This window comes from Lathamus discolor, chromosome 18 (genome assembly GCF_037157495.1).
Source record: "Lathamus discolor isolate bLatDis1 chromosome 18, bLatDis1.hap1, whole genome shotgun sequence".
NCBI lineage: Eukaryota > Metazoa > Chordata > Aves > Psittaciformes > Psittacidae > Lathamus > Lathamus discolor.
The window spans coordinates 1245767-1270655 of record NC_088901.1 but is presented as its reverse complement, the minus strand read 5'-3'; the positions used below and the strand labels follow the sequence as shown (position 1 = coordinate 1270655).

The 24889-nt window shown below is 56.5% G+C and overlaps 1 protein-coding gene across 3 annotated transcripts; it reads right to left on the bottom strand.

Annotated features, from left to right (window-relative positions):
• Positions 1 to 1780: 1780 nt before the first annotated feature.
• On the bottom strand, positions 1781 to 24386 carry LOC136023489 (protein argonaute-1). Of its 3 annotated transcripts, XM_065697972.1 has the most exons (19): positions 24264 to 24386; positions 17360 to 17543; positions 16687 to 16807; positions 16086 to 16267; positions 15738 to 15874; positions 15467 to 15601; positions 15229 to 15316; positions 13745 to 13892; positions 13444 to 13563; positions 12686 to 12808; positions 12146 to 12279; positions 10955 to 11139; positions 10650 to 10809; positions 10265 to 10355; positions 8615 to 8809; positions 8393 to 8527; positions 7406 to 7507; positions 6466 to 6665; positions 1781 to 6075 (listed from the first exon to the last, which is right to left on the bottom strand). In XM_065697972.1, the coding sequence occupies exons 1-19, from the start codon at positions 24286 to 24288 to the stop codon at positions 5967 to 5969; spliced, it is 2574 nt and encodes an 857-aa protein (XP_065554044.1). In that variant the 5' UTR covers positions 24289 to 24386; the 3' UTR covers positions 1781 to 5966. The 3 variants fall into 3 exon arrangements, with proteins under 3 accessions (XP_065554044.1, XP_065554045.1, XP_065554046.1); XM_065697973.1 differs by lacking the exon at positions 24264 to 24386 and having other exon boundaries at positions 17355 to 17469; XM_065697974.1 differs by lacking the exons at positions 1781 to 6075; positions 6466 to 6665 and having other exon boundaries at positions 7451 to 7537.
• Positions 24387 to 24889: the final 503 nt, after the last annotated feature.

Here is a 24889-nt window from a genome sequence, read left to right as displayed (position 1 = left end):
CAACCCAAACCCGGCCGCGGTTCTGACTCCTCCCTTCAGCCTGGCAAACGGACTGCGTCTGGGCACTGAACCGAACCAGGCCCTGGTAACTGCACACTGTCCTTCATCGCCATAGCAACCGAAGCACCGACATCAGGCTGCTGGTTATTGCCCCTCTTTGCAGAGCCCACCCGAACCTGGGGCCCCTGAATCACTGCATCAGCATCAACCCAGGGCACCCGCCTGCTCCTCTCTCGGGTCTGGCAGTGTTTGTAACCACGTTCAGCACCGCTTCACTACAGACGTGACACACAAACTGTCACTGAACAAGCAAGAGGCTGAAAAGAGCAACGCAACCGGGGGATGCACCAAGCTCAGCACCGGGTCAGGCACTGGCACCCCGTACCCCAAAACATCACTTTTCGGGGTAAGAGCAGTACACACAGTCCGAGCAGGTCTGAACCTGCTACTTGTTATGAAGAAATTATATCCCCTCCTGCCCTGGTGATGAAAGGGGCATCTCCCCCATAGAAAAGGCTGAGGAGCTACTAAAGGGCTGGGACTTTGGGCCAGCAGAAGAGGAGTTTGAGGTTCATGCCCTTGGTTTCAGAATCATTACTGAGAAGGATCATCCCGTGACTGCCTGTTAAGAAGCATCGATGTAGTCATGGATTCCAAACCCATGCAAATTGAAAGTAAATGACAAATACTCATTTCCTTGGCTGGAATCCTGAGAGGGAAGGGGAAATGTGATCCCTGAGATCAAGCAGATACAGCAGAGGGAGGCATCTCTGCAGAACACACATACTTTGGAGGCAGGTGAGCACTTCTGGTTCTGCTGTAACCAGAACCGCAGGCCGGGGCTCAAATGCCAACCTAACATCCGAAACCCAGGAGCCCGACCTGTTTTCCTGGCCTTCAGACCCGGCTGCACAATGCACCTCTCCCAGGAGCTGCAGGAGATCATTTCTGTTCTATGGTAGGACTCAGTTTACAATAAGGTCTAATATAAGGTATGAAATAAGCTATAACCCCAAAACCAGCAGCAGGATGCGTGCGGAACCCATACAAGTGCTTGGTTTGGTAGCACACGTTCTGAATGCTACAGTGCAAATTATCTAATGAGGACGTGTGTGTCTTTAGCAAGAGCTTCCTTAGAATTACTCAGCATTATTCAAACGCCAGTTAGAGCTCAGCTGCTAAATAATCCGTCGTCTATAGGTACCTCAATGCATGTTTGCAAGGTGAAGCACAAGCAGATCTAAGGATTCAGAGGATGGGAAACAGCCTCCAGTTTTGGACCCTATGACAACCATAAGCTGTTAGCATTGGAGAGGGTTGGGATGCTTGCATGGGATCCCGAAGCTGAGAAAGGTAAAACAAGAGAAACCCAGAGGGTCAGGATTAACCCCAGTCCAAAAGGGATCCAAAACCTGTCCACTTAAAAGGCTGTTGGCTCCGCTGTGCTTTACAGCCCCAGAGCACACAACGTAGCTGGAAAAGCAGTGTACTTTGATGCATAGTCCTGCTATCTGATGACCCAAGGAGCTCAACTTAACCCAGTCCTCAGCCAGATACATTCTAATAAGAAGCAGAATTGGCTCCCATACTCCAAGAAGTTTTAAGAAATATTTGTTCACTGAAGTGTTTCCCTCATTATGGGATGGGGTTTGGATCCTCTGCAGTACCTGACCCAATCCAGCTACAGTCAGCGCTTCCCTCTCCATCCCCAAGCCTTTCCCAAGGGGGAGGGCTGCGCATGAACCTTCCCCACGCGATCTGACTCAGGAGGATCACCCCAACATGTTCACATTGCTTTTATTTAGGTCTTCTGCCAACAGTTACAGGGTAACAGACACTTGGGACTGCGGAGTCAAAGTTGCAAGCAAAAACCAGGACCAAGGCAAAAAAAAAGAGGAGAGAAATCCACAAAGGCAATCAAATCAAATCAAACCAAATCGAATCAATATAAATACAATGTTCTGGAGCTCTTGAATCATACTGTTTTCTTTAATAAGGAGGTGGTTATGATCTTACAGGATTTTCTTTTGGCCTAATCCAAGGATTTTGTTACTCTTCACCAGTCTCAATTCCACGCATACAAAAAGGAAAATTGATACCCGACCTTTAAAATATAAGCCGTATTTTCTTAATAAAATAAGTTTTGTGCTGCTGCTTGTTCAGTAAGCACTGTACATCAACTGTTCACGTCTATTTAACAAAGGGACCATACGGAGCTCAAGCAAAAGCCAAAACAAAATAACCCACAAGGAAAATAACAACCCAAACAGAACGTCTCGTTAACACCCTATGTACAGTTCAACACTTGCTCGTATAAAGGAGGTACGAAAGGGGCTAGAAATTGAACACAAAAGCACTGGAGTCCTGCAAATTTTCTTTCACAACTATTGAAGTGCAAATCACTCAGGCAAGATATGGATTTCACTTGGTTATTGCTCTCTTCTGTCTGGCTTTCTCTTCCTGAAAGAATCACATTCTTTTACGTCACACTCACTTTTTTTCCAAGAAGAAAACTTCCCGCGAGGCAACGTTGAATGCTTGGGCTTTTGGACACTCAAGACATCAGGTCTTATGCCTGTGAATACCAGAACACCCCGACCGCCCCTGAAAGCTTTGGGGAAAGGGCTGCTCTGCCCTCTCCTCCCCATTATACTCACACAGAAGATAAGGGAATCGAACAGCATTCAACAGCTGATGGGTAAATCAAAGTTACTCCTCTTCCCATGAAACGGCAGGCACCCGGAGATGCTTCCAGTTGCAGAAGGAACACGTGCGCATGGAGAAGGCAGAGACTCGGGAGCCATCTGGGATGTCCATGTGGGGTTTGTGACTTTGTGTTTGCAACTACAGATCCTGATATGTATCTGGGTTAACATCTATCCGCTACGGGTAGCAAAATGCACAGCACCTCAACATGCAGTTACTCGTTTGCATCTCGGACAAGAAAAGGGCAGAAATGCTGAATGCTGGAGCCGTGTCGAAGGTACAGTGCATAGTCCATTATACAAAACATGTGGGTAACTCAAACCCCTTCTAAATGTCTTCAGAATGGAAACGGGGTTTAAAGGGCACAGCAGCTACTGAGTTTGGCTTTTTTGATTCATTCAAACCCATGAAAACCCAACGCAGAGGGTGAAATAAGGGCAGAACACGATCTGCAAGTCAACAGCTGAGAGTTTCAGAAGCTGTGAAGCTGTCGCGTAGTTAAAACGCTGTTAAAAAGAGGTGCTACATCAGCAAGTCTTCATTCATAGTTTTCTATGAACAGCCACCTTACAAATGAGTGCAAATCTTAAAGGTCCATTTTACATTTCAAGTCTCAAGGTTACAAAAAATTGTTACAGAGCAAGAAGCTGTTTCTGTAAATGCCCGCACTGTCTCTTTTCAAATGGTTAAAAATGGCACGTGCGATGCCACAGCTACGAAAAGACATTTCAGAATCCTAGACCCAACTAAAACACGAAAATAAAACACTAGAACCCAAAATACCTTTGCCCCTCACTGCAGAACAGCAGCCAGGGGCTTTCCATCGTAATGCTGGTGAACAAACTGATTTGCAGAGAGAACCTTGACCTCAACCCCGATCTTATCCTTAACGAGGAGCTTTCTAACACCAGGTGAGTGGGTACAGCCCCTCTGGGATCATTTTGCTTGCAAGGAACATGAGCCAGAGTTCTGAGGATGAGATGGAGAGGTGCTGAATTTGTGTCACTATGCAGGCACTTGTGTACAGGAATGTAGGCTTCTCATGTTGGTGTTTAGTGTTGATGCGTTCCCTACTCTCTAAAAGCCTTCCTAAGAGTTTGCTACCCTACTGACCACGAACAGTTCCTGGTCTCCTCCCTGTCACCTTGCAGATATACAGCAGTGGAGGTTGACACAAGGTGCAAAGGAGAATACAAACAAAATACTGTCGTCTTGAGGCAAAAAAACTGGACTGTGCTAAACGCAGGATCCTCACAAAACGCGGCATCAGTGGGCTCAGCACTTAGTTTGCATAGCATATTGATGTCTTCACCTTTCACAAACACGGTGCCCGAAAAAGAAAACGGGCCGAGTGAACTCCCACTGCTGGGACAGATCAAGGGGCCAACATGACCAACGGGGTTCTTTTCATGAAGGCAAGTTTAAACATCAGAAAGTACAAACCAAAAAGGTGTGCTTCTATCCACGCGTACTGACATGGGGCAGTGCTTGTGGTGGATCTGCCTCGGAAACGTGCTCATGGCTGGCAGGAGAATGATTACACTTCAAGCTCTTCCCTTGAAGAGCGCGGGAGGAGCATGAGCGTCATTTGCTCTCTTGCAGGAAGCGCTGCGTACACGTTCATGTAAATAACCCAGATAATCTGCCCACATGGCATTGGGAATGAGTTGCTACTACTGCCCCACTGTGCACAACGGCCTTTCTGTACGGCAAAACGAGTCTGAAAAGCAGTCACTACGTTACTGTTGGGAAAAAGGCTTTTTTTCCTGTTACAGACACAACTCAGTAGGAGTTTCCCCCATGACAATAACAAGGATTTCATCATTCTGACTAAAGGAACAACCCTGGTGTGCTTTCAGAATAAAACAAAACCCCTGTGCATGAGATCAGTGACACTGTGACACGAAGAGCAGCAAAACCTAGCAGCAGAGGGGGGGGACAGTTTGGAGGTGCTGGATTTGGGGTACATTGTACTTCGGGAAGCAGCCGACCCGGGCAGACACGTGCTGAATGCACATGGGAGGTGGGTGCTGAGGAGCACCCAGCGCTGCACGGACTGTGGTTGGGAACACTCGTGGGACAGGGAACGTTGGAAACCTCTGGTGTGAGCGCAGAGCCTCGGGAAGCGTGGTGATGTAAACTCTGACAATGTTAACGACTCGTGTAGTTTGGCAACAGACTCGGTCTCGTATAAAAATAATGTTTAGTAAAAAAATCCCGGTGTCCATCATAAAAATTCAGGGAAAAAGAAAACCAAAACAAAAGGGGGAAAACAACCGAGAGCGATTTCTGTCCTCACGGGAGGAAGATGCCCCCATTTGTCAGAAACAGTTTTAAATAACAAGTAGTACACTGGAAAACAAAAAATGGGTCAGCAGCCTTTAAACGTGTCCTGTGTGAAAGTGCAACATCTTTCAATGGAGTTTAACCACCATGAGGTTGTGATCTAACATAAACTGCAACTTAGGACCATAGAAATCAACTCCTTCCGATGGAAATATGGACCACCATCAAGACGAGATTACTGTTTTCCTCACAAGATTAAAAACATGGAAATTTTGCAGCATCATAGTAAGGCACTCACCCATGGAAAAGTCTGGACTGTTGCTTCAAACGGCAGCAGCTAACTAGCTTTTAACACAAGGAAGACAGTTCTCAGTTCCGAGCTAAGTGCTAGGGTGCCTTACATTATACGGGGGGGAATTATGCAGGGGCCGGGGAACTGTTAGTGTTAGAATTCTCCTATAAACTAGGTGGTTTCTTTTATTTCCCCTTAACCCATTAAAGCATCTCATATTCTAAAATATTAGTTTTATAAATCTAGTCTTCTGTTTTAAGGCTCTAAAAATCCCCTCCCCCCAACCCACACAAAAAATACCTACCAGCGCCTGGTGGGCAACGGAGGACCAAATCCGCCAGTTCACAGTCAGGAGTCTATAGTATTGCATCTTATCAATGACAACCTGCGTCCGCCTCCCGGGAGGAGCGTTCTCCCTTCCTCGAATGCCTTCGTGTGTTTGGTCAGGTCAAAATTTTGCAAAGCCAGAAAAAATGATCAAAAAAATAGCCATCGGTTTCTTGCGATCCTCCAGAGGTGTTGGCTCTTCCCTGTCCCGTGGTGCTGGTCTCCTGCCTCGACTCGACGCTGCCTGCCCTGCAGTGATTTCTCATTGGAAAATAAACAAGGTGTCCCAATGCTTCCTTTTTTGTATGGCTCCTACAAATCTGAAAGCTTTCTTGAGTGAGGTAACAAAAGGCTTTCAAGCAAAGTACATGGTACGTAAAGTGTCCTGATGAACCTGCACAGCCTTCGCCAAGGCCTGGGGGTCTCTGCCGTTGCTCTGTCCAGATATATGGCTGCCCTCACCACTGAAAATCAAGGAAACCAATGTGTAATTATTTCAGATTCCCCTTTCCCCCAGGAACGCTGAGAAAACCCCTTGGAGAGCAGAGTCTGGCAGCACAGGCAGGCATCTCACCAGTGTACAGGGATGCGGTGCGTGCCAGCTACTGTGCTTGGCACCGCAGAGATTCCAGTACCCCGAGGTGGCTGGTAATGCTCACACACCCCAGGGATGCTCCTCCAGGCCGAGGCTTAACTTGCGGTGGGACTTAGCCCTCCTTTAGCCCCAGCTCCCCCCAGGCCAGGACCTAAAAGGATGCAGCTATGTGCAGATCTCCCCCTCGAGCGAGGGTCTGCTGCAGCCCTGCTCGGATTCAGGCACTTTTGAACACCCCCGCGGCCTGAGAGCCCCTCACCTATCGTGCTCCTTGTCCACGAGATGGTACCGTGCTCTGAATGCCACCAGTCGCGCGTAGTACGCCGGGGCTGGGATGGAGACGGAGCGGGTGCAGCGCACGTAGGTATGGCACAGCTGGTACGTGAGGATCTGCAGCTCATCCGCGGTGAACCGGTTGTCATCCCAGAGGACATAGTAATGGGATGGCCGGCTCGTACCCTGAGAAGGAGAGGGGGCAGCATGAGAGAGCCTTGTGTCCTCATCATCCCCTCCCCAGTCAAATCAACCCATCAGACAGCCTGAGCAGGACAGATGCCTGTGCCTCCCTAATGCGAGAACCCCGCACGCACGCAGGCGCCACGAGGCAAGAAAGCCCTTAGCACTGATGTGCAAACAAGCACTACTGCCACTGCCCCGTGCCCATGCCCTGCCACTGCACCACACCAGCTCCTCACTGACCCGGGCCAGCTCGCACTGTCCCTGCAGGAGGGGAGGAAGCCAGGAAGCCTCCCCTGCGGAAGCAGCTGTGGATTAAATGAGTGCAATTTTTGCAGTACAGTCTCTGACTAATCTTGGCTGCCTGAAGAAAGGCAGCTGCAAAGCAAACCAGCTCTCCCGCCCACAGCCAGACAACAGGTCCCTGCTGACAACCAGGCGCCCCAGCGAGCCCGGCACGCTCAGACACCAGCTGACAAGCTGCTGAATTGGCCCCTCTGAAGGAGGAATATCTCATTAGAGAGATCCTTGGCTCCGAGAGATATCAAGTATGTGCCATATAATGCAGCAGTCCCAGCACCGGCTCGCCAAAACCACCGCAAAGGCAGCTTGGATGGAGCTGTCCATGTCTCTGGAGCTGCACGGAGCTCCGACAGGGCTGGTCAGATGCATGAGAGCACAGCCTGCAACAACAGCCAAAGAAAGCCAGCAGCACCACAACAGCCAGCTCTGCAGCGCAGTACCTGAATGCCTGCGTGACTGCACAGGTAGAAGTCGAACTCAAAGGGGTGGGTGATATTTGTATCCACTGTTGTTCCTGCTGGGATGTTCCCACTCTTTCCAATCTACAGGAAACAGAGAGAGAGATCCAAGCACTGCAGAGTTTGGTTATTTCCAGCTGCCTAGAGCACCGTCCGTAACGCACTCGCCCTGCACCAGGGCCGCACTGCAGCATCCCCATCTCAGCACTATGCAGAGCTGCTCGCTGAGCGCTCCTAACAGTGGACAGCAGCAGCTCATCCTGCTCTGCTCCCTGCCCCCACAGGCTTGCTGGCATTTCCTGCAAGCATTAACACCAGGCATCACCTGGTGACAGAGCAAACAGCATCAGAAGGAAAGCAGGCAGCTGAGAGCTGGGCACTGGCCCATCCTGCTGCAGAAATGAGGATCAAGGGAGCAGAACTCTAAGGATCCATACAGAGAGTATGCCAGAGTCTCTGCCAGCAAATACTGGGGCTTTTGCACCCTGATCAAAACCTGTCCTCAGTTCCCAAGATTTAATCTTCATGCTCAGGTAGAGCCAGAGTTTGGTTAGGTTGGATCTAACCACTAAATTTAGATCAAATCTAGGAAAAGCTACGGCAACTGATGCTACTGCACAGCACACGCGAACAAGCTGTGAGCAAGCAAGGGGTTATTCATCCTGTCACGTCAGCGGCTACAGCTATCACCAAAACAACAGATGTTTTCAAGCTGACAGAGGCTATTTCCAGAGAGCCACCAGGATCATCAGCACCCAGTAACTCATCGTAACAGCAAACAGCTGTTTGGGTTTCTGGAAGCAGCCTAATCCTCATGGATGCAGGACTCAACCGAGCAGCACGTTACAGTCAAGCACGAGCTATCCACTGCCAGCGGTGAGCTTTGCCCTCGGCACAGTCAGGGCTGGCTCTTCCTAAGGGATGTGGATGAATCAGCCTCCTACAACCCCGGCACCCCGTGGCACTCACCCTCTCGTTCTTGTCTGCGCAGAAGAGACGGGTGTGATGCCTCTTCTGGACGACGATGTAGGTGATGCCAGGCTGGTAATCCTTTTCCAGTTTGATGCAGGCATCTCGGATCGCTAGGAGCTCATAGTGAAGGATCTGGAGAGAGTGGGCATTCAGGGTGAGGGGACACACTGGCACCCAACCACCCCTAAGGGAGCCGACAAGGATCTATGGGGTCCTCACCTGCGGGAGCTGTCCCTCGGGAACGCCATCGCGGTAGAAGATGATCCTGGTGGGTTTGAAGCGGGTGGATTTATAGAACTGGATGAGGAGCTCCCTCACCATGTAGGACAAGTCCTCGATGATCTCCTGGCGAGGACGCTGCACACGCACCGTGGCACAGTACCGGCTGGGGTGGGCGTCCATGCTGCCCACAACCTGCAGTGACAAGAGGCCAGGGCCACAGGTTACAACAGCAAGGATGGAAGGGACACGGACATTCCCAGCCTCCGCACACTTCCAACACCCACAGCTGGCAGTGGGCAGAGCATCCGAGCTCACAAGAGATGGGACAGTGAATACTGTACAGGCAACTAGAGCCCAAAAGGGACATCCCTGGTCATGGCCACATCCTGGTTTCACTCCTGGTTGTGGGGGCTGCTGCTGCTCTGCCCCAGCAGCACAGGGCAGGGCAGGGACCCCTTCCACTGGAGCAGCTTGCTCCAAGCCCCTGTGTCCAACCTGGCCTTGAGCACTGCCAGGGATGGGGCAGCCACAGCTTCTCTGGGCACCCTGTGCCAGCGCCTCAGCACCCTCACAGGGAAGAGCTTCTGCCCAAGAGCTCAGCTCAGGCTCCCCTCGGGCAGGTTAAAGCCATTCCCAAATGGAGCTCTAGGGTCTGGGCTGCACCATCGGAGCTTATGTGCACAACAGAAACGTTTCCTTTGGCTTCAGCCACGGACCCCCTTCTATTGTCCAGTTAACAGCACACCAAGGACAAGATCAAGGCCATGTGAAGGCGCTGCCCTCCTCCCCTGCAGCTTCAAAACAGCTCTCATGAAAACGAAGATAAAAAAAGCCCCGCCGTGGTCCTGCACAGCAAAACACAGAAGATGTTTTCAGAGGAGCAACGCTGCCGCCAGGAAACAGCCTGTTCTGTCCCACCCACACCTACAGCAAAGAGCCAAAAGCATTTCCCAACCCCTGCTAATGAAGAAAAAACCCACTCGTTCCAAAGAGGCATTCGCATGCCAAGGAAAACCTGAGCTGGGAGCCCTGGAAAGTTAAGAACTTAGTAGGAAAATGCTGACGTGCTTAACTGAACCTGACACTCTCCCTCACTGTAACAACGTCCTACAGCCTGGTGAAGGGCACGAGCTGCCACCCAGCCCCACCAGCATGCCAGTGGCACTTCATAGCTGGATGCTCATTGCTCACTTGAGGTGAAGGCAAATCCTCCTCCCCAGAAGGCTCAGAAGCAGCCCAGTTTCTCCCCATCTCCAAAGCCCCGGCTCTCCCGGCTGGGGAAGGTCCCTCCTAGGGCTGCACTGAAGGATGGGGATGCTCAGGGATGACTTCAGGGAGCACGGCAGCAGCACCCAGCTCCCCTCACACCCTGTCCCTGTCTGACAGCACTCACGGGGTCCAGCACATCACCAGCCCCATCTGCTGGCAGCTGCCAGCTCTCCCAGTGGCTCCCCAAAACCGCAGCAGAGGCAGGATGGGATCAGGGACCCACCTCCCCGAGAGTGAGATCAGGACACCCAAACGAGCATGGGACCACCTCAAGAGGTGTCACCACAGGGACCTCATGGCATACACGAGTCCCATTCCAGCTCCTGCGTCCCTGCAGGGCTCTTGGGCACCAAGCCTGGCTCTGGACAAGGAACTTACAGCCGTTATGGAGGGTTTCTTCCCATCTCCTGCCGGCGGGTGAGTGACATCGGCCCCAAGGAAGATCACCGGCTGCTGAAAGACAGCAGAGCTGGTGGAAGAGAAGAGAAAGCAGCAGTCAGGCATTTGGGGCCCTGTCAAGGTGATGCACAGCCCAATGGATATGAACAGATCACACAGATAACATCTCCCGACTTCCAGGCTCTGGCCTGAGCACATCAGTAGCTCATTACAAGGCGAGACAGGCTGAAAACCTCCATTTCAAAGAGCTACTTCACACAGCCACCCACAGGCTCCCTCTTCCCCAGGTACATTCAGGCAGGCAGCACCGCCAGGGACTTGGGAATCAAGTCCCAAACCCATGAGAGGCAGGAGCCGTACGAACCGCTGGTGAGGCACAAGGATGTTGTTGATCCCCCCGAGCTTGACATTGATCTTGAGACAGAGGTTGGAAAGGGTCTGTGGGGAGGTTTTCACCACGTTCTTGACCTGGACACACTGCGTGGCCATCCCCAGGAGGGTGTCCCCAACACGCTTCACCTCGGCTGCGGGCAGAGGAAGCAGATGAGCACAAGGCAATCAGCAACGTGCCGCTGCCAGCAGCATCCTTGGAAACAGGGAGAGAAACCACAGCAGGAGGGAGAGGGGAGGGCCCTCTCCTCTCCCCGCTCGCCCCAGCCCCACACGCACCGTACACCGGTGTCTTCCCTGGCAGGATGACAATGATGAGCTGCAGCCCCGAATAGGTGTTCTTGAGGTGTCGAAACATGGGCTCCACACTGTCTGCACCCTGGGCGTATTTGCAGAAGCACGGCTGGCCTTGGATGGGCATCCCTGCGTCCTTGGAGATCTTGCGCAGCTGGTCCGTGAAGTTCCTGTGCCCAGGAGGAGAAGCAGTGAGCCCGGAGCTCTCCTGCACGGCACCGAGCGAGAGGAGACCCCCGGCTGGAGCGGGTCCGGACAGACACAGGGACATCACCTGCGGCTCTGCGGCATCCAGCAAGTGCATTGGTGCAGGAAATGCAAGACCAGCACTTGCCAGAGCCGACCTGTCCCCTCTTGCTGCCCTCCTACCCCAGCACTGACTCCTCCTGAAGCGGTGGGGCCATCAGCCATCCTCTGTTGGAAGGCTGGAGAAGGGGGAGCAAACCTGCTCATCTCCAGGTGATTTGCAAAACCAAACCAAAGTGCTCAGCCACACTTTGGGTTTTTGGATTACCAAGGATAAACCTGGTGCAGAGAGCGCTCAAGGGAGAACAGGGCTCCCAGCTCTGCCCCAAAGGAGTCAGAGGAGGAGTGCGCTGTCTCTCCCCACTCGGTGTCACTTTGCTAACAAAGCAGAGAAGGTCTAAGCTACCAAAGCTTTTCAGAAAGCCTCGCAGTGCTCTGTAATAAAAACCCATGGCAGGTCAGGATGTTTCCTACATGAATTACCGTATTTCAGACTGACTATGGGGAAGCTTGATTCAACACCCCTCACAACCCCATCTCTCTGAGGGGATCCAGCTTAGAAGAGTTCAATACAGCTTTTGGGCTGGCAGTATCAGATCCCAGTGCTGCAGCTACCTGATGCAAAGAGCAGATCGAGGAGAGCCTGACTGTCAGCTCACATGTGCCAATGTGCTCACCCCGCCCTGGCAGGCTCTGTGACGGCTGTTTGCAGCCAGCATAAACAGTCAGGCTCCCTGGATAAACCAACAGAAACAAGACTGAACACCCAAGTGTGAACCCAGATCAAACTTGTACCACGAGCAATTAATTCAGCTGCGCACACATCAGGTATTAGTGATGGAGGATGTGCAGCCCCAGGCTGGGAGCAGCAGGGTGGGACCCCACGAGCCACAGCTCCCCCCCACCCTCACGGGCTGCCCCTTTCCTTACTTCAGCACCTCCTCTCGACACTGCTTCTGTGGGGCAAAGCAAGCAATGGCCCAGACTTTGATCTCAATGCCGTTGTAGAACTGCTTCCCTCGCATGTCCCACACGCCCTGGTTGGGAGTTGCAATGGCCCGGTTCTGCAAGGCAAACAGACAGTCAGAGCAGTGCCCCGGGGAGCACGGGCTGTGGTTGTGCTCCCCATCGCCAAGCCACACGCCCTCACCAGCTCCCTGCCCTGCCAGGGTCAGCCATGGGCAATTCCCCATCTCAGCTCCTTAGCAGTGATGGAAAATTCACCCAAGCTGCTTGCCCTGAGCTCCCCTTCAGCTCGCACTTCTGTCACTGACTGACTCTTGGTTACAACTTTCATGACCCTTGTATTGACAAACCAACCGCAAACCCAAAGCCCTGTGATAAAAAACGCCTGCTCTACCCCACACACATGAAGGTAGCACAAGTTTTGCTCAGAAACAACGTTTTCTGGGGTGAAGGCCTCTCTCCGCACAACCCAGCTCAGCACCCAGGCAGCGCAGCCCTGCTTACCCTGCCTCCGTACTGCAGGATGGGCGCTGGCAGGACCCTCCCCGTCACCTCCGTCATGTCATCCTTAACCTTGATCCCGAACTCTTGAATGTACGGATCCAGGTTGTAGCTGGCGTTCTTCATCTGCAAAGGGAAGGAAAGGCCATAGAAGGAGTGAGACCAACTGCTGCATCCCACGCAGCTTCAGCTGGCACCTCAAGTCCTGGTCCCTACAGAGCTGTCGACCTCTCTGGAAGGAGAGGGCAAGCGGTTTAACACAAAGGGTCAAACCAAACTGACCCATGGGGGACATTTTTGAGCACACTGATCAATGCAGAGCAGAGCTAGGTTCGTGGTCCCCTGCCTTGCCCCCGGCTGACCTGCAGAGCTCCCGTACCACAGCCCCACAACACAGCCCCCACATTCACCCACAGCCAGGGACATTTCTCTAATTTGTTTTCCTATTTTTAGTTCCAGCTCCCTTTGGATCAGGTTCCATTAGCGTGAATTTGCTGTACACGAGTTTCCACGGTCACTTGGAGCTGGGCTCCTCCATGCATGTGTCCATTACCCCCATGCAGGCATCTCTGACCAGGGATTCAGTGGGAAGAGGGGAATAAACCCAAGCCATTAATCCCACCAGCATCTCCCGAGCAGGCTGCAGCGCTCCAGCGCAGAGCAGCTGAGGAGCAGGACAAGGCGCATCACAGACACGATGCTGTACCCGCTACCAGAGCCACAGCCCAAACACGATCCCTCCCATCCCTTGTGCCACGTACCAGGCGACTGATTTCCTCCTGCCTGTCTGGGGCAGACCGGGCTGTTGCTTTTATCATTGTTGATGTCTGATTGTCTGTGAGCTTCTTGATGCACCGCTGGCCTGCCACGATGTTACACACCTGCATGGCAGCGGAGAGACAGCAGCTTCGTGTTAGGGACAGGCGAGACGTGGGGGACCACTGCTGAGCTGCCCCATGGGCACAGCACTCACGCCCTGCAGCGAGCCCAAAACCAGCCTGCAGCTCTTGCCAAGTCAACACTGAGGCAACTCATGCTCACAACACACGAGCTCATACTCACCTCTAAGGGCAGGTACGTGTGCTTCTGCTCCTGGCCAACCTGGAGACAGGGCAGGTGGGGGTATTTCAGCTGCAGGTTGTATTTCTGCTTGAAGTACTGAGCCACTGTGCACTCCACTGTCTGACCGCTCTCCAGCTGCAGGGGAAACCTGGCAGAGGCAGGACACGAAGGTGCACCTACTCAGAACCCACACTTCCAGAGCTCAAGCACTACTTACTCTGGCTGGGAAGAGAGGGACCAGGCAGGCTCCCACCCCGAGCTACCATCCAAGAATAAAGAGCACAACGGTGGTGTTTTCAGAAATGGAGCCAAGAATACTCCGACCCCAGTGTGGGACTCGGGTCCCGAAATAAAGCTCTCCCTCACTAATCCAGCTAATCAGGGCAAATGTTTAGTGCAGGACATGCCACGCGTGCCACTGTCAGGTACACAAGTACAGCACACTGGCACTCAGGAGGACTTCTGTGCTTGGTGCCCTGCCTGGGAGCCGAGCTGAGCTGAGCTCCGGGTTAACCACTCTCTCCAGGTACAGAGCAGCGGCTCCAGGGTGGGCAGAGCTGCAGGGCCAAGAGGGCTGCATCTCCCTTCAAACCCACAGCAGTCAGGGCTGAGAGGGTGCTGTGCACATAACCAGGGTGCGATACCCAGCACCAGCTGTCTGCAGCTCCCTAAAGAGCTCTGTGAAAATGAAGAACTGACCCAATAATCTTTAGGGAGGCCAAAATGGGGAGAGCCAGCCCAAACAGCGTGGTGAGACATCGCATCCCTGCTGCACGCACAAAGCCCCAGGGCTGGGACCCAGCGATGCTGGAGCATCAAGGAAGCAGGGTGCCTGGGTGACACACACATGAACCCCCGTGAGATACACCTGCAGATGGGGTTGTGCAACAGGAAACGTGGCTGTGGCCACGGAGCTGTCCCTGCTGCAGCGGGGACTCTGGACAGCGCCGGCCAGAGCAGGCACCACTGGTTTGGGAATGGGCAAGAACTGGGAGATCTTCTGCCAGCGCCTGGGTTTGTACAGCACGAGCCAGGATTTCCTGCTGTGCTTCTTCGTTTGGGGTGGTTTTGTCCTGTGGCAGGGAGCAGGGCAGCCCCTGACACCAAGGGGTGCCCTGGCCCAGCCTGCTCCCTGGCACACACACACGATTCGAAGGCAGGGAATCACTTTGGCCCCTGACAAAGGCTCTGCTGTGGCAGTGTCTACCTTAAGAAAGAAAAACCCCACCAAACTCAGAGGTAAAAACTAGGACAAATCCTGGCGTGCCAGCTCCTGCCCGCTGCAGCACGCTGCCTGCCGGACAAAGCATCCTCTGCTCTCCCACTGTCGCCTGCATCCTGCTTGCCTTCACCACAGCCCACACTGGCCGCAGAGCCGCAGACACATCTCCTTTTGCCATCGCAGCCCTTCCCTAATGACACCAGCAGATGCCCAAAGGAGAACAGCTCAGATTTTTCCAAGGGCAGCTTCCCACCCGCCTTACGTCTGGTGGCTGGCCGGCCGCCGGGTAACGTTACACACGCGGTATTTCCTCTTCATCTGCCCACAGTGGGTAACCTCCACTTTCAGACCTGATGTGAGACAGGGAGACACAGCAGAGTCAAGGCCTGGTCAATGTGCAACTCCTGCTCCCTCCCCATCACCGCAGGGGCTGAGCGGGAGAGGAGCCGCAGGCGGTGTCTGGGCAGCATCCAGCTGGGGACGGGTCTGCAGTGCTCTACCTTTGATCTCCTTGGTGAAACGCACTCTCTGCGAGTCCGTCAGGGGCTTCGGCTGCTCGTCGATGTTCCGGATGTCCAGGACCTCACACATGAACTCGATTACGGGCTGGGCTTTGTAGAAGGCGGTGGCCGACACTGCAGGACAAACACCACGATGTGTCTCTGCTCTCCCCCAGCACATGGACCTGGCCAACCCTCGGCTGGATCCAGCCCCAACCCCAGCACACCCAACCCCAGGACTGCAGCTCCCCAGCATGAATAAATACATCACCATCAATGTTGAGCATCATCTTCCACATGGCAGGCCTGACTGACTGGTGGAAACCGAACCAGACCTCCCTGCCGCCTCCCAGGGGGTGGTAGTAGCCTTCGGGAGGGGAGAAGAAGGAGCGACCCACAGGAGTGTACCTGCAAAGCAGGGCACACCAGGTCAAACAGCGCTCACCAGCAGCGACCAGAGCACCCCAACAGCCCCCCTGAGCCACGGCCTGCGCCGCGGCTGCATCACCCCGGTTCTTTCTTTTGCGGGAGCACCCAGGGCAGCACGGACACCTTCTCCCAAAGACCATCAAGGCCAGTCCCAGCCACAGCAGCCGGTTCCCTCCCTCTATGCAGGTACCTCATGGAAGCCAAGTGCCTCATGGCAACATCCAGCGCCTGGACCGACTCCAGGGGGACGGGGATCTGCCCGCTGACCAGGGCCTCGTGCAGCATGCGCCAGCTCACGATGGCCATCCATTTGATAGAGACCTTAAATATCCTGTCCTTGCCTTCCCCCGGGATCGTCACCTCAAAGTCAACCTGTGTGCAGAAGGGAAGGGGAAGCGATCACAACAGCCTGTAGGGCCAGGCCAAGGGGAATGGCTTGAACCTGCCCGAGGGGAGACTGAGCTGAGCTCTTAGGCAGAAGCTCTTCCCTGTGAGGGTGCTGAGGCGCTGGCACAGGGTGCCCAGGGAAGCTGTGGCTGCCCCATCCCTGGCAGTGCTCAAGGCCAGGTTGGACACAGGGGCTTGGAGCAAGCTGCTCCAGTGGAAGGGGTCCCTGCCCGTGGCAGGGGTTGGAGCTGGAGGAGCCTTAAGGTCCCTTCAACCCAAACCAGGCTGGGATCTATGATCATGGCATCCCCACAGGCACAAGCGGAAGGGGTCAGATTTAGCTTGTCCCTCCCAGCCTGGAGGCAGGTCACGCTGCCAGCACGGGGCTTATCACCCCTTCTTACCCGCTCGTTTCCAATGGGTAAGGCTGTGACAGTGTAGATGTTCTTCTTCCCATCATAGACTGGCTTTCGGTCACCAAAGATCTGCGGTTTGAAGTGCTGTACCATATACTCCACAACTTCCCTACGCAGGTGAGGGGGCAAGAAACAGGGATGGGAGGAGAGAAGGAACAGGTTCATTTTGCTGGTTTCTTTACAGCCTGGTCCCTTCTCAGGGCACTGCTGAGCCATGGGGCACCAGAGAGCAGAGCTGATTCCCCCGGGGGCAGGAGGGCCTTGGCCTTGCCCTACTTGGTTCATTGGCTTGAGCACACACAGGGTGGGAGGGGACAGGCAGAGAACAGGACATCAAAAGGAAAACAAAGAACAGAGAAGTACATCATGACCCGAGGTCTGAGCTGCTATTTTTAAACGAGGGATCACTGCCAAAATAGCACAGCTGCTTTAAAGAAGCAGGGACAGGAGCTCCAAGGCTGCCAGGGGCAGGAAGCAGCACTGCTGCACAAACCCGGCTGGTGGGGTCCAGCCACACGTGGGCACTGGACATCACTGTGGCCCTGCCACCATGTCACGCTGATGGCTTCCGCTGGCGAAGACAGAGACAGGCACTTATGGAGCCTCCACAAGGAAACTGGAAGCAGGGAATGAGTGCCAAAACCTCTAATACTTGCCTTACCTGTTGACTCTGCGTGGGCATTTGTCGGGCTTGATATCCACTTCATAATGATACACATCAATCTTGGGAATGTCCACTTCAAAGTAGTTGGCCAAGAGCTTGATGGGCTTCCCAACAGTTCCTATCCCGGGCCGACGGGGCGCTTGGAATACCTGCTGCAAGGGGGGCAGGTATGCGCCTGCAGCTGCGAGGAGAGAGCCGGTCAGGAGGGCAGGCACGCAATGCAGTCACGGCGCCCTGCATCACCGCATCCGAACCAGGAGGTCTCCCCCTTACTGCTCCTGGCAGGAGGTGGTGGTGGCAGAATCTGGACCAGCACAGCTGGAAACAGCTTCCCCGGCACCACCTGGCAAGCGACGGCCCCAGCCGAGCTGTCCAAGGGCAGTGCCAAGCCGCGCAGGTGTCAAAGCATCCTCCAGCACAGAAGTAAGCCCTGCTTTGCCTCGGGGAAAGGCACTCACCCAGGACCATGTGTGGCAGCAGTACAGACCTTCAGAGGCCAGGGGACTCCTGACCGCACGCACACCCATGTCCTCGTGCACCTCCCTATGAATTATGAGAGGCAGCAAAAAACCAATCTCAAATCCCCACTTCAAGCACCACGGCCCCAAACCCGTAAAGAGGGAAGTACGCTTTTTTCCACAAGGCCCATTATACAGACTAAGGAAGCTCTGGAGATGCAGGGGTGGGTACCAGCGCCCAGCCCCGGGGCTGAGCTGTGTTTCTGACCTGACAGCACGCTTGGACTCAAAGGTATCTTATAAAACAACCCCAAAGAAGCGCTCAACACCGCTGCTCTCCAAGGCGAGATCTCCCCTTCCTGCACTGGTCCCACTCTTCCCATCTCCTCCTATCCCAGTTTCCATCTTCTCTTGTCTCTCAAAGCCCACTAGGCCCCAGCCAGCTGGGCCGGGTGCGGGGAGCGCAGCGTGGGGGTATTCACAGCGCTCCATCTGGGTGGCCAACTGTCCACGTCAGCCCCGAGCAGCGTCCCGGCTCCCATTCCGGCTCCTCAACACATGGTGCTCTTCGCACCCCTTGCTCCCATCCACTTGCTTTTTTGATCCAAATTTCAGCTCCAGGCTAAAAATATCGGAAGTGGAAAACCAGAAGAGCGGCAAAACTGAGCTTCAGATCTGCTTTTTGCTTTGGCACCCCATCTCTGTGAGACTTTTGCTGCACCAAGGGGATGGGATGAGCCCTGGGAGCACCCAGGGGCTGAACTTCCCACAAAGCCACAAGCCCAGGAACCCCGAGCCTGGGGCTAACCTGGCCCCTGCATCTCCTTGCACAAGGCAGGATGGGACTCAGAGCAGTTCAAGGAGTAAGATCGGGATCTCCACAGGCACAGGCAGCGGCCCTGGCCACAACCGGCTGCACCACGCTGCGGGGGCAGCTCGTGGTAATAGAGCGATGCTCGGAGGAGCTCCTTGCCATGTAATTCATGTCCCCACATGACAAACATTCCCTGGCAATGGCCAGTCCTGGCTGCAAGCTGCTGCATCCTGAAGTGATGGTTTGCATTCGGAGGCATTTGCCAGTGCTGCTGAAGCCACCGCTCCCGGCTCTGCCTCTCGAGTGAGAAGCCAGGCAGCCCACTTGCAAGAGCTGCCGGAGCACAGCCCCTCGCTGCTGCCTGCCCTGCAACCACATCACAGAACCATGCGATGGTTTGGGCTGAAGGGACCTTAAAGCTCCTCCAGCTCCAACCCCTGCCCCGGGCAGGGACCCCTTCCACTGGAGCAGCTTGCTCCAAGCCCCTGTGTCCAACCTGGCCTTGAGCACTGCCAGGGATGGGGCAGCCACAGCTTCTCTGGGCACCCTGTGCCAGCGCCTCAGCACCCTCACAGGGAAGAGCTTCTGCCTAAGAGCTCAGCTCAGTCTCCCCTCGGGCAGGTTCAAGCCATTCCCCTTGGCCTGTCCCTACAGGCCCTTGTCCCAAGCCCCTCTCCAGGTTCCCTGCAGCCCCTTTAGGCACTGGAGCTGCTCTCAGGTCTCCCCTTCAGGAGCCTTCTCTTCTCCAGGCTGCCCCAGCCCAGCTCTCTCAGCCTGGCTCCAGAGCAGAGCTGCTCCAGCCCTCGCAGCAGCTCCGTGGCCTCCTCTGGACTCACTCAAGCAGCTCCACAGCCCTCTTGTGTTGGGTCCCCAGAGCTGAACGCAGTACTCAACGCCAGCACCTCTGTTGGACCTCCTCACCCCAGCAGCCGTGTGTGACAAGGGCAGCATCTCCATGTGCCCCCCTCCACGTGCCAGCAGTGTCCCTGCAGACGCAGGGGACACAGGGCAGCAGGCACAGCTCTGGAGAGCAGCTGAAGGCGGTTTGGTGTTGGCAGGAGCTGCGCTGCCAAGGGGTGACCGAACTGTCCTGCGCTCATCCCACAACCCCGGCACTGCACCCGTCGGCCCCCAGATAACTCTGTACAGAGCCGCCCTGGATGCTTTGTGAATGTACGGCCTGACAATGAGGATCGTCAGTCACAGAGGAAGGAGTCGGCCTCCAGCAACACAAAATCTGGCTCAGGAGCTTGATGAGAGCCACGAGATACTGCGAACAGGAGGCAGTGTAACCGGGCAGCCCGGCTGGCTGGAGCAGCACCGCGATGGCAGCGGGATGCTCTGCAGAGGCCGGGGGAGGACACAGGAGCAGCGCTGAGCTCTGGGCTGACCCAGAGGGGTTCATTTTGCTGACAGCACGCACACAGTCCTCGAATGCGATGAGAAGGGGCAGGCACCCCGGCAGCCCAGCCCCAGGCTCACTGCAGGGCTCCTGCCGCCCGCCAGGAGCTCACCCAGCAAAGCAGGGAGCAATAATGACTTTTCCCTTCTCAATCACTTCCAGACCCAAAAAGCACAGCCTGGTGCAGTGCTGCCTACCCAGGACACGGCTATTTGTAAGGGTGGTGCCATGGCATCAACCAGCACAGGGAGGGGGACCAGGGCTGATGCTCGGCGCCTGATGGGAGCTGCAGAATGCAACTGCAGCTCTGGCTTGGCCTTGGCTGCTTTGGCCCAGGCAGGAGAGATCCCAAAGCCCTTTGGTGAGCACGCAGGGTGGGCTCACCCCTGACCGCACCAGGATGCTCAGGGTGCCCCAGCGACGAGCCTCAGTGCAGGTCCTCCCAAACGCCACCCTCTGCCTGGCTCCGAGGACGCTGTGGCAGGCACAGCACGACAAAACGTGCCGGTTCCCTTTGATAGGAGAAAACTCCTTAAAACCCACCCAACCCACCCACAGACAGGGGGGCTCCGGCATATCTGGACTCTCCATGGCGAAGCTGTACAGGCTCCCACTTTGTCATGTAAATGCGGGCGGCCGGGGGCTGGCGGGGCAGCGCCGTTCCTGCGCACAATGCGGGCAGTGAGCGGGATGAAATCCGCCTGCCATTAGAAATGCAGCGGCCCGCGAGAAATCACAGACTTGGGCACACAAAAGCCGTGCCCCGGGGCCGCGCCGGCGGTGGGAGCATCATCCCGTGACTCCTTAGCTGGGAAGCACCAAGGGGCAGAGATGCTGGCGAGGGCAGCGCTGCCAAGGTGCAAGGGCGTCTGGGGGAGCTAGCTCCGGGAGATGCTTTGTTGCTGTTATTTATGGTAACAGCTGGGGAACACGACCCCATTGCCCAACAGCTGCCTGCGCCCGGTGGGACGGCACGAAATTACCATGGCATTGAAATCCTCTCCAGCGCCGCATTCAGGCGAGGGGCCACGGGAACGGGGCGAGACAAAAGGGAGTTTGATTGCGGCGGCGGCGGCAGAGGCTCTGCGGCGGCCCCTTCCCCACGCACCGGCCCCCAAAACACAGCCAGGAGTCAGAGGGGAGCGGCACACACCGACACCACCGGACACGCAGCGCTCCCTGCTTGACCTGAGCCACCTCCAGCCCGAAAGGAGCCCCAGAAACCCACCTGAGAAGTGAAAAGCCCCCATCAGGAGGCAAAGCAAGAGAAGGAAAGGCAATGGCAAGTGGGATGAGCAATTGGCTTTCCCAGTCTCCAGGCTCAACATCCTCACTCCTGCTGGCTCCAAGTGACTGATGCTGTCCCGCAAAGCCCAGACTTCCAAAAAGCACCACCTTATCCCTGCCAAGCCAGGCATCGCGCTGGCTGTCTGCTCCTGCAGTCACCCTGAGCACACCACATTCACAGAGCTTTTTGGTTCAACACTACACTGAGTTCAGGTAGCTCATGGCCACACGGGGCAGAGGGCTCTGGCTGCATTAAATCCATCCTGTGTCCATCAGAGACCATCTTCTGAGGGAAAACCCGAGCTGCTCCTGCCCTGCACTGTAGTAGCTGCACACAAGAAACGTGCCACAACGGGCTATAATCTGATTTACTACAATGCTTACTTCTGAAAACACGAGAGCTCTTCGTATCTTCGACACCAAGTGCTGCAAAGGGCATTGCTGTGCCGTGCCAAACCTCCCCTTCCTGCTTGGGCATCACGGGGGACAAACTAAAGTGTCAAGTTATAAACCTGCCCCAACGCAGCCGACGCTGGACCATGGAATGAACCCACGGATGCTGTGACAGAGCACAGCACAGCAGCAAGAGCATCACCACCTCCACCACATCATTCCCTGGGATCACAAAACAGCGCCCTTGGCTCCAGGGAGAGCAGAGCAGCGATGCCAGCAGCACAGACACGGCTTTGACCCATGTTGGCATGAGTCGACCCATGAGGGTCTTGCTGGCCCTGGCTGCCCAGCAGCTCCATGTCCCCCTTTCTGGTCCCTCTGATGGGGTCCAAGAGGCACCCAGCACCATGACTGCCACCACCTCTGGTAATCACACCAGGCTCCGTGACCCCGCACCGCAGCCGTGCCTGGCCTGGGTGCAGGCTGACACCTCTCCTGCCTGCCCACGGGGTCTCATTCTGCTCCCGCACACATCCAGGCAGCAGCCGGGGCCGTACAGAGCCGGGAGCACCAGACAAAGGCAGCCCCCGGTGCCGGAGGGGACAGGACAAAGGCAATGCCGGCTCCTCTCTGTGTCCCTGCACCATGGGCAGCCCTGCAGAGCCTCAGGCTGGGGTCCCTGGTGGTTAGAGCCCTTCTGCAGCTCCATCATGGATCACCCGGCCGAAAGAGCAGTGCTTCCTTGCCTGGTTTGGCTTCTTTTTAGCGCCTGCCACCTTAATAACGCGTCTCTGTTTTGTTCGTTCTGGGGTTAAGAGAGAGGCTGCAGAAGTGGTTAGAGATAACCCATAGGTGCCGTGTCTCCAGGCAATGAGCTGCTCCCGGCTCTGTTTCTTGGTACAGTCCCATCCCAGAAACAGGCCCATGCAATTTCGTGTTTCCTGAAGATAAAGAGACCCAACAGACGGAACAGCTTTGGGGGTTTCGCAGGGTTGAGCACAGGAAGACATCGGTTAGGATTAACAGCGTTTAGGAAGTTTGGGAGGGATAAAGAAAGCTAAAAGTTGGGGGGGGGAATGAGTTCAGTTTTAAAGCCACCGCACACACGTGTGTCCCTGGGCTCCCTGAGCAGTGCCTGTGGGTCACAGCATGTCCCACGTTCCCCACCGGCTTTCCAGGCATCTTCAGGTCGGGCACATCCAGGCACATGCTGGACTCCTGCTTTATCAGCCTGACCTGTCACAGCCCAGCATCATCAGAGCTCACCCAGGAGCCTCAGCCCTGCACCCGAATCCATCAGCAGGCAAAGGGATGCTAAGGCAGGGTGGGATCTGCAACACGGGGAAAACGCCTCCCCTGGACGCAGGGGAAGGCGGGCGGGAGCAGACATCCCCAGGCAGATATGGGGAGGAAAGGGGAAACTCCCAAGAGAGCAGAGTCCCTGCTCCCAGCACAGCCCCCATCAGTGGAACTGCAACCCAAACCCATCCCCATCCCATCCAAGGTAACAACATCTTACAGCACCTTAACAGAGTAAGTGATGGCTGGCAGGCAGCGTTATCTCCACTGCCCCACTGCAGCAGCCCCACTATCGCTCCGGCAAAGCCCATGACGCCAAATCACAGCTTCCCAATGCCAATAAATCAGCCCCAAGCACAAAGCGCCGGCAGCCAGAAGGTAGCAGAGATCTCCGTGCCGCACTTTAAATGCCATGCGGAAGGACCGACGTTTGCTTGCGAAGCTGCACAACTCCGTGTCAAAATCCCAGCACGCCAGCGCGGTACAGCCGGCAGCAAACGCTCCCGCACGAAAGGGCCGAGGTCCCCGTCCCCATCGCTCCCACCTGCATTATTTCAGGCACCAAGTCCCTCCCGCAGCACCGGTTTGTGATGCTCACGTCGGGCTCGAGAGCAAGGCCGGGACCGGGAGGTGAATTTCGGGGCGCAGCGCCCCGCAGAACGAGCCGGTGCGCAGGGCTGCGGGAAGCGCCAAGCGCCGCTCCCGGCTGCAGCCGGGGCCGGGGGCACTCGGGGTGAGCCCGGAGCTCGACCCTCGCCGGCAGCCGGCCCCGCACAGCCCCGGCCCCGCACAGCCCCGGCCCCGCACAGCCCCGGCTCCGCGCATGCCCCGCCGCGGGGTGAGGACCCGCTCGGGGCTGTCACGACGCGAGCATCGCCGGCCCCACGCCAGCTCCCGGCCTGCGGCCCCCGAACGCTGCGCCGGGGGGACGGGGAGGGCGAGGAGCCGGGGGGCCGCTGCTGCTCCGTGCACAACGGCCCCTTCGCACCGGGGCCGCGCGGCGCCCCGGGGTACCCCACACCCCAGCCAGGCACGACCCCGGCCCTGTCCGTCCCCCCCCCACGCCGGTACCACGCTGCGGCCGCCCCGCTCCCCGGGGCATCGCCCCCCGCACCCCCAGTGGCCCCGGCCCCGGCCCCGGCCCCCGCAGCGGGGCTCCCCGGCCCGCAGCGGGCACCCGCCCGCCCCTTGCAGGCTCCCTCAGCGCACGCTGCTCACCGCGCGCCCCCGCCGGGTCCCCCCCGGTACCTGCTCCCGAGGGTCCCGCTTCCATCCCATCCACGCGGGCGCCGCTCCGAGCCGTGGGCCGCGGGCAGGGGCCGTGGCCGCGCAGGGCCGGGGCCGGGGCCGGGGCCGGTTCCTCACCGCCGCCCGCCGCAGCCGCCTCTGGCCGCGCCACAGCGCGCACGCGCCGCCGCCGCCGCCCGGCCCCGCGCCCAACAAAGGCGGCGCCCGCCGCGCCCGCCGCCATCTTGGGCCGCCCCGGGGGTGTCCCCGGCGGGCGACGGGCGCCGGCTGCCGTGCGGGGCTGGGAGCGGAGCCGCGGCACCCGGCGCCCGCCCGCTGCTCCCCCGGCACGGCCGCGGGTCCGGGCTCGTTGTGCGCGGTGCTGTGCGCCCGGCTCAGCCCCGCTCGCCCAGAGCACCCCGGGTCGGTGAGGGTCGAGCTGCCACGGAGGGAGCGAGGCCAGGGGAGGCCATGGGGATGCTGCGAGGGCTGGAGCAGCTCTGCTCTGGAGCCAGGCTGAGAGAGCTGGGCTGGGGCAGCCTGGGGAAGAGAAGGCTCCTGAAGGGGAGACCTGAGAGCAGCTCCAGTGCCTAAAGGGGCTGCAGGGAACCTGGAGAGGGGCTTGGGACAAGGGCCTGTAGGGACAG

Bases quoted from the DNA above. Each gene is read 5' to 3' on its own strand.
- LOC136023489 (XM_065697972.1), bottom strand. From the start codon at position 24,288: ATGGAAGCGGGACCCTCGGGAGCAG. The intron at 15,602-15,737 runs GTGATGTATTTA...TTTGTCCTGCAG, and splicing joins GATGATGCTCAACATTGATG to TGTCGGCCACCGCCTTCTAC. The intron at 15,317-15,466 runs GTAGAGCACTGC...GTCTCACATCAG, and splicing joins TTTCACCAAGGAGATCAAAG to GTCTGAAAGTGGAGGTTACC.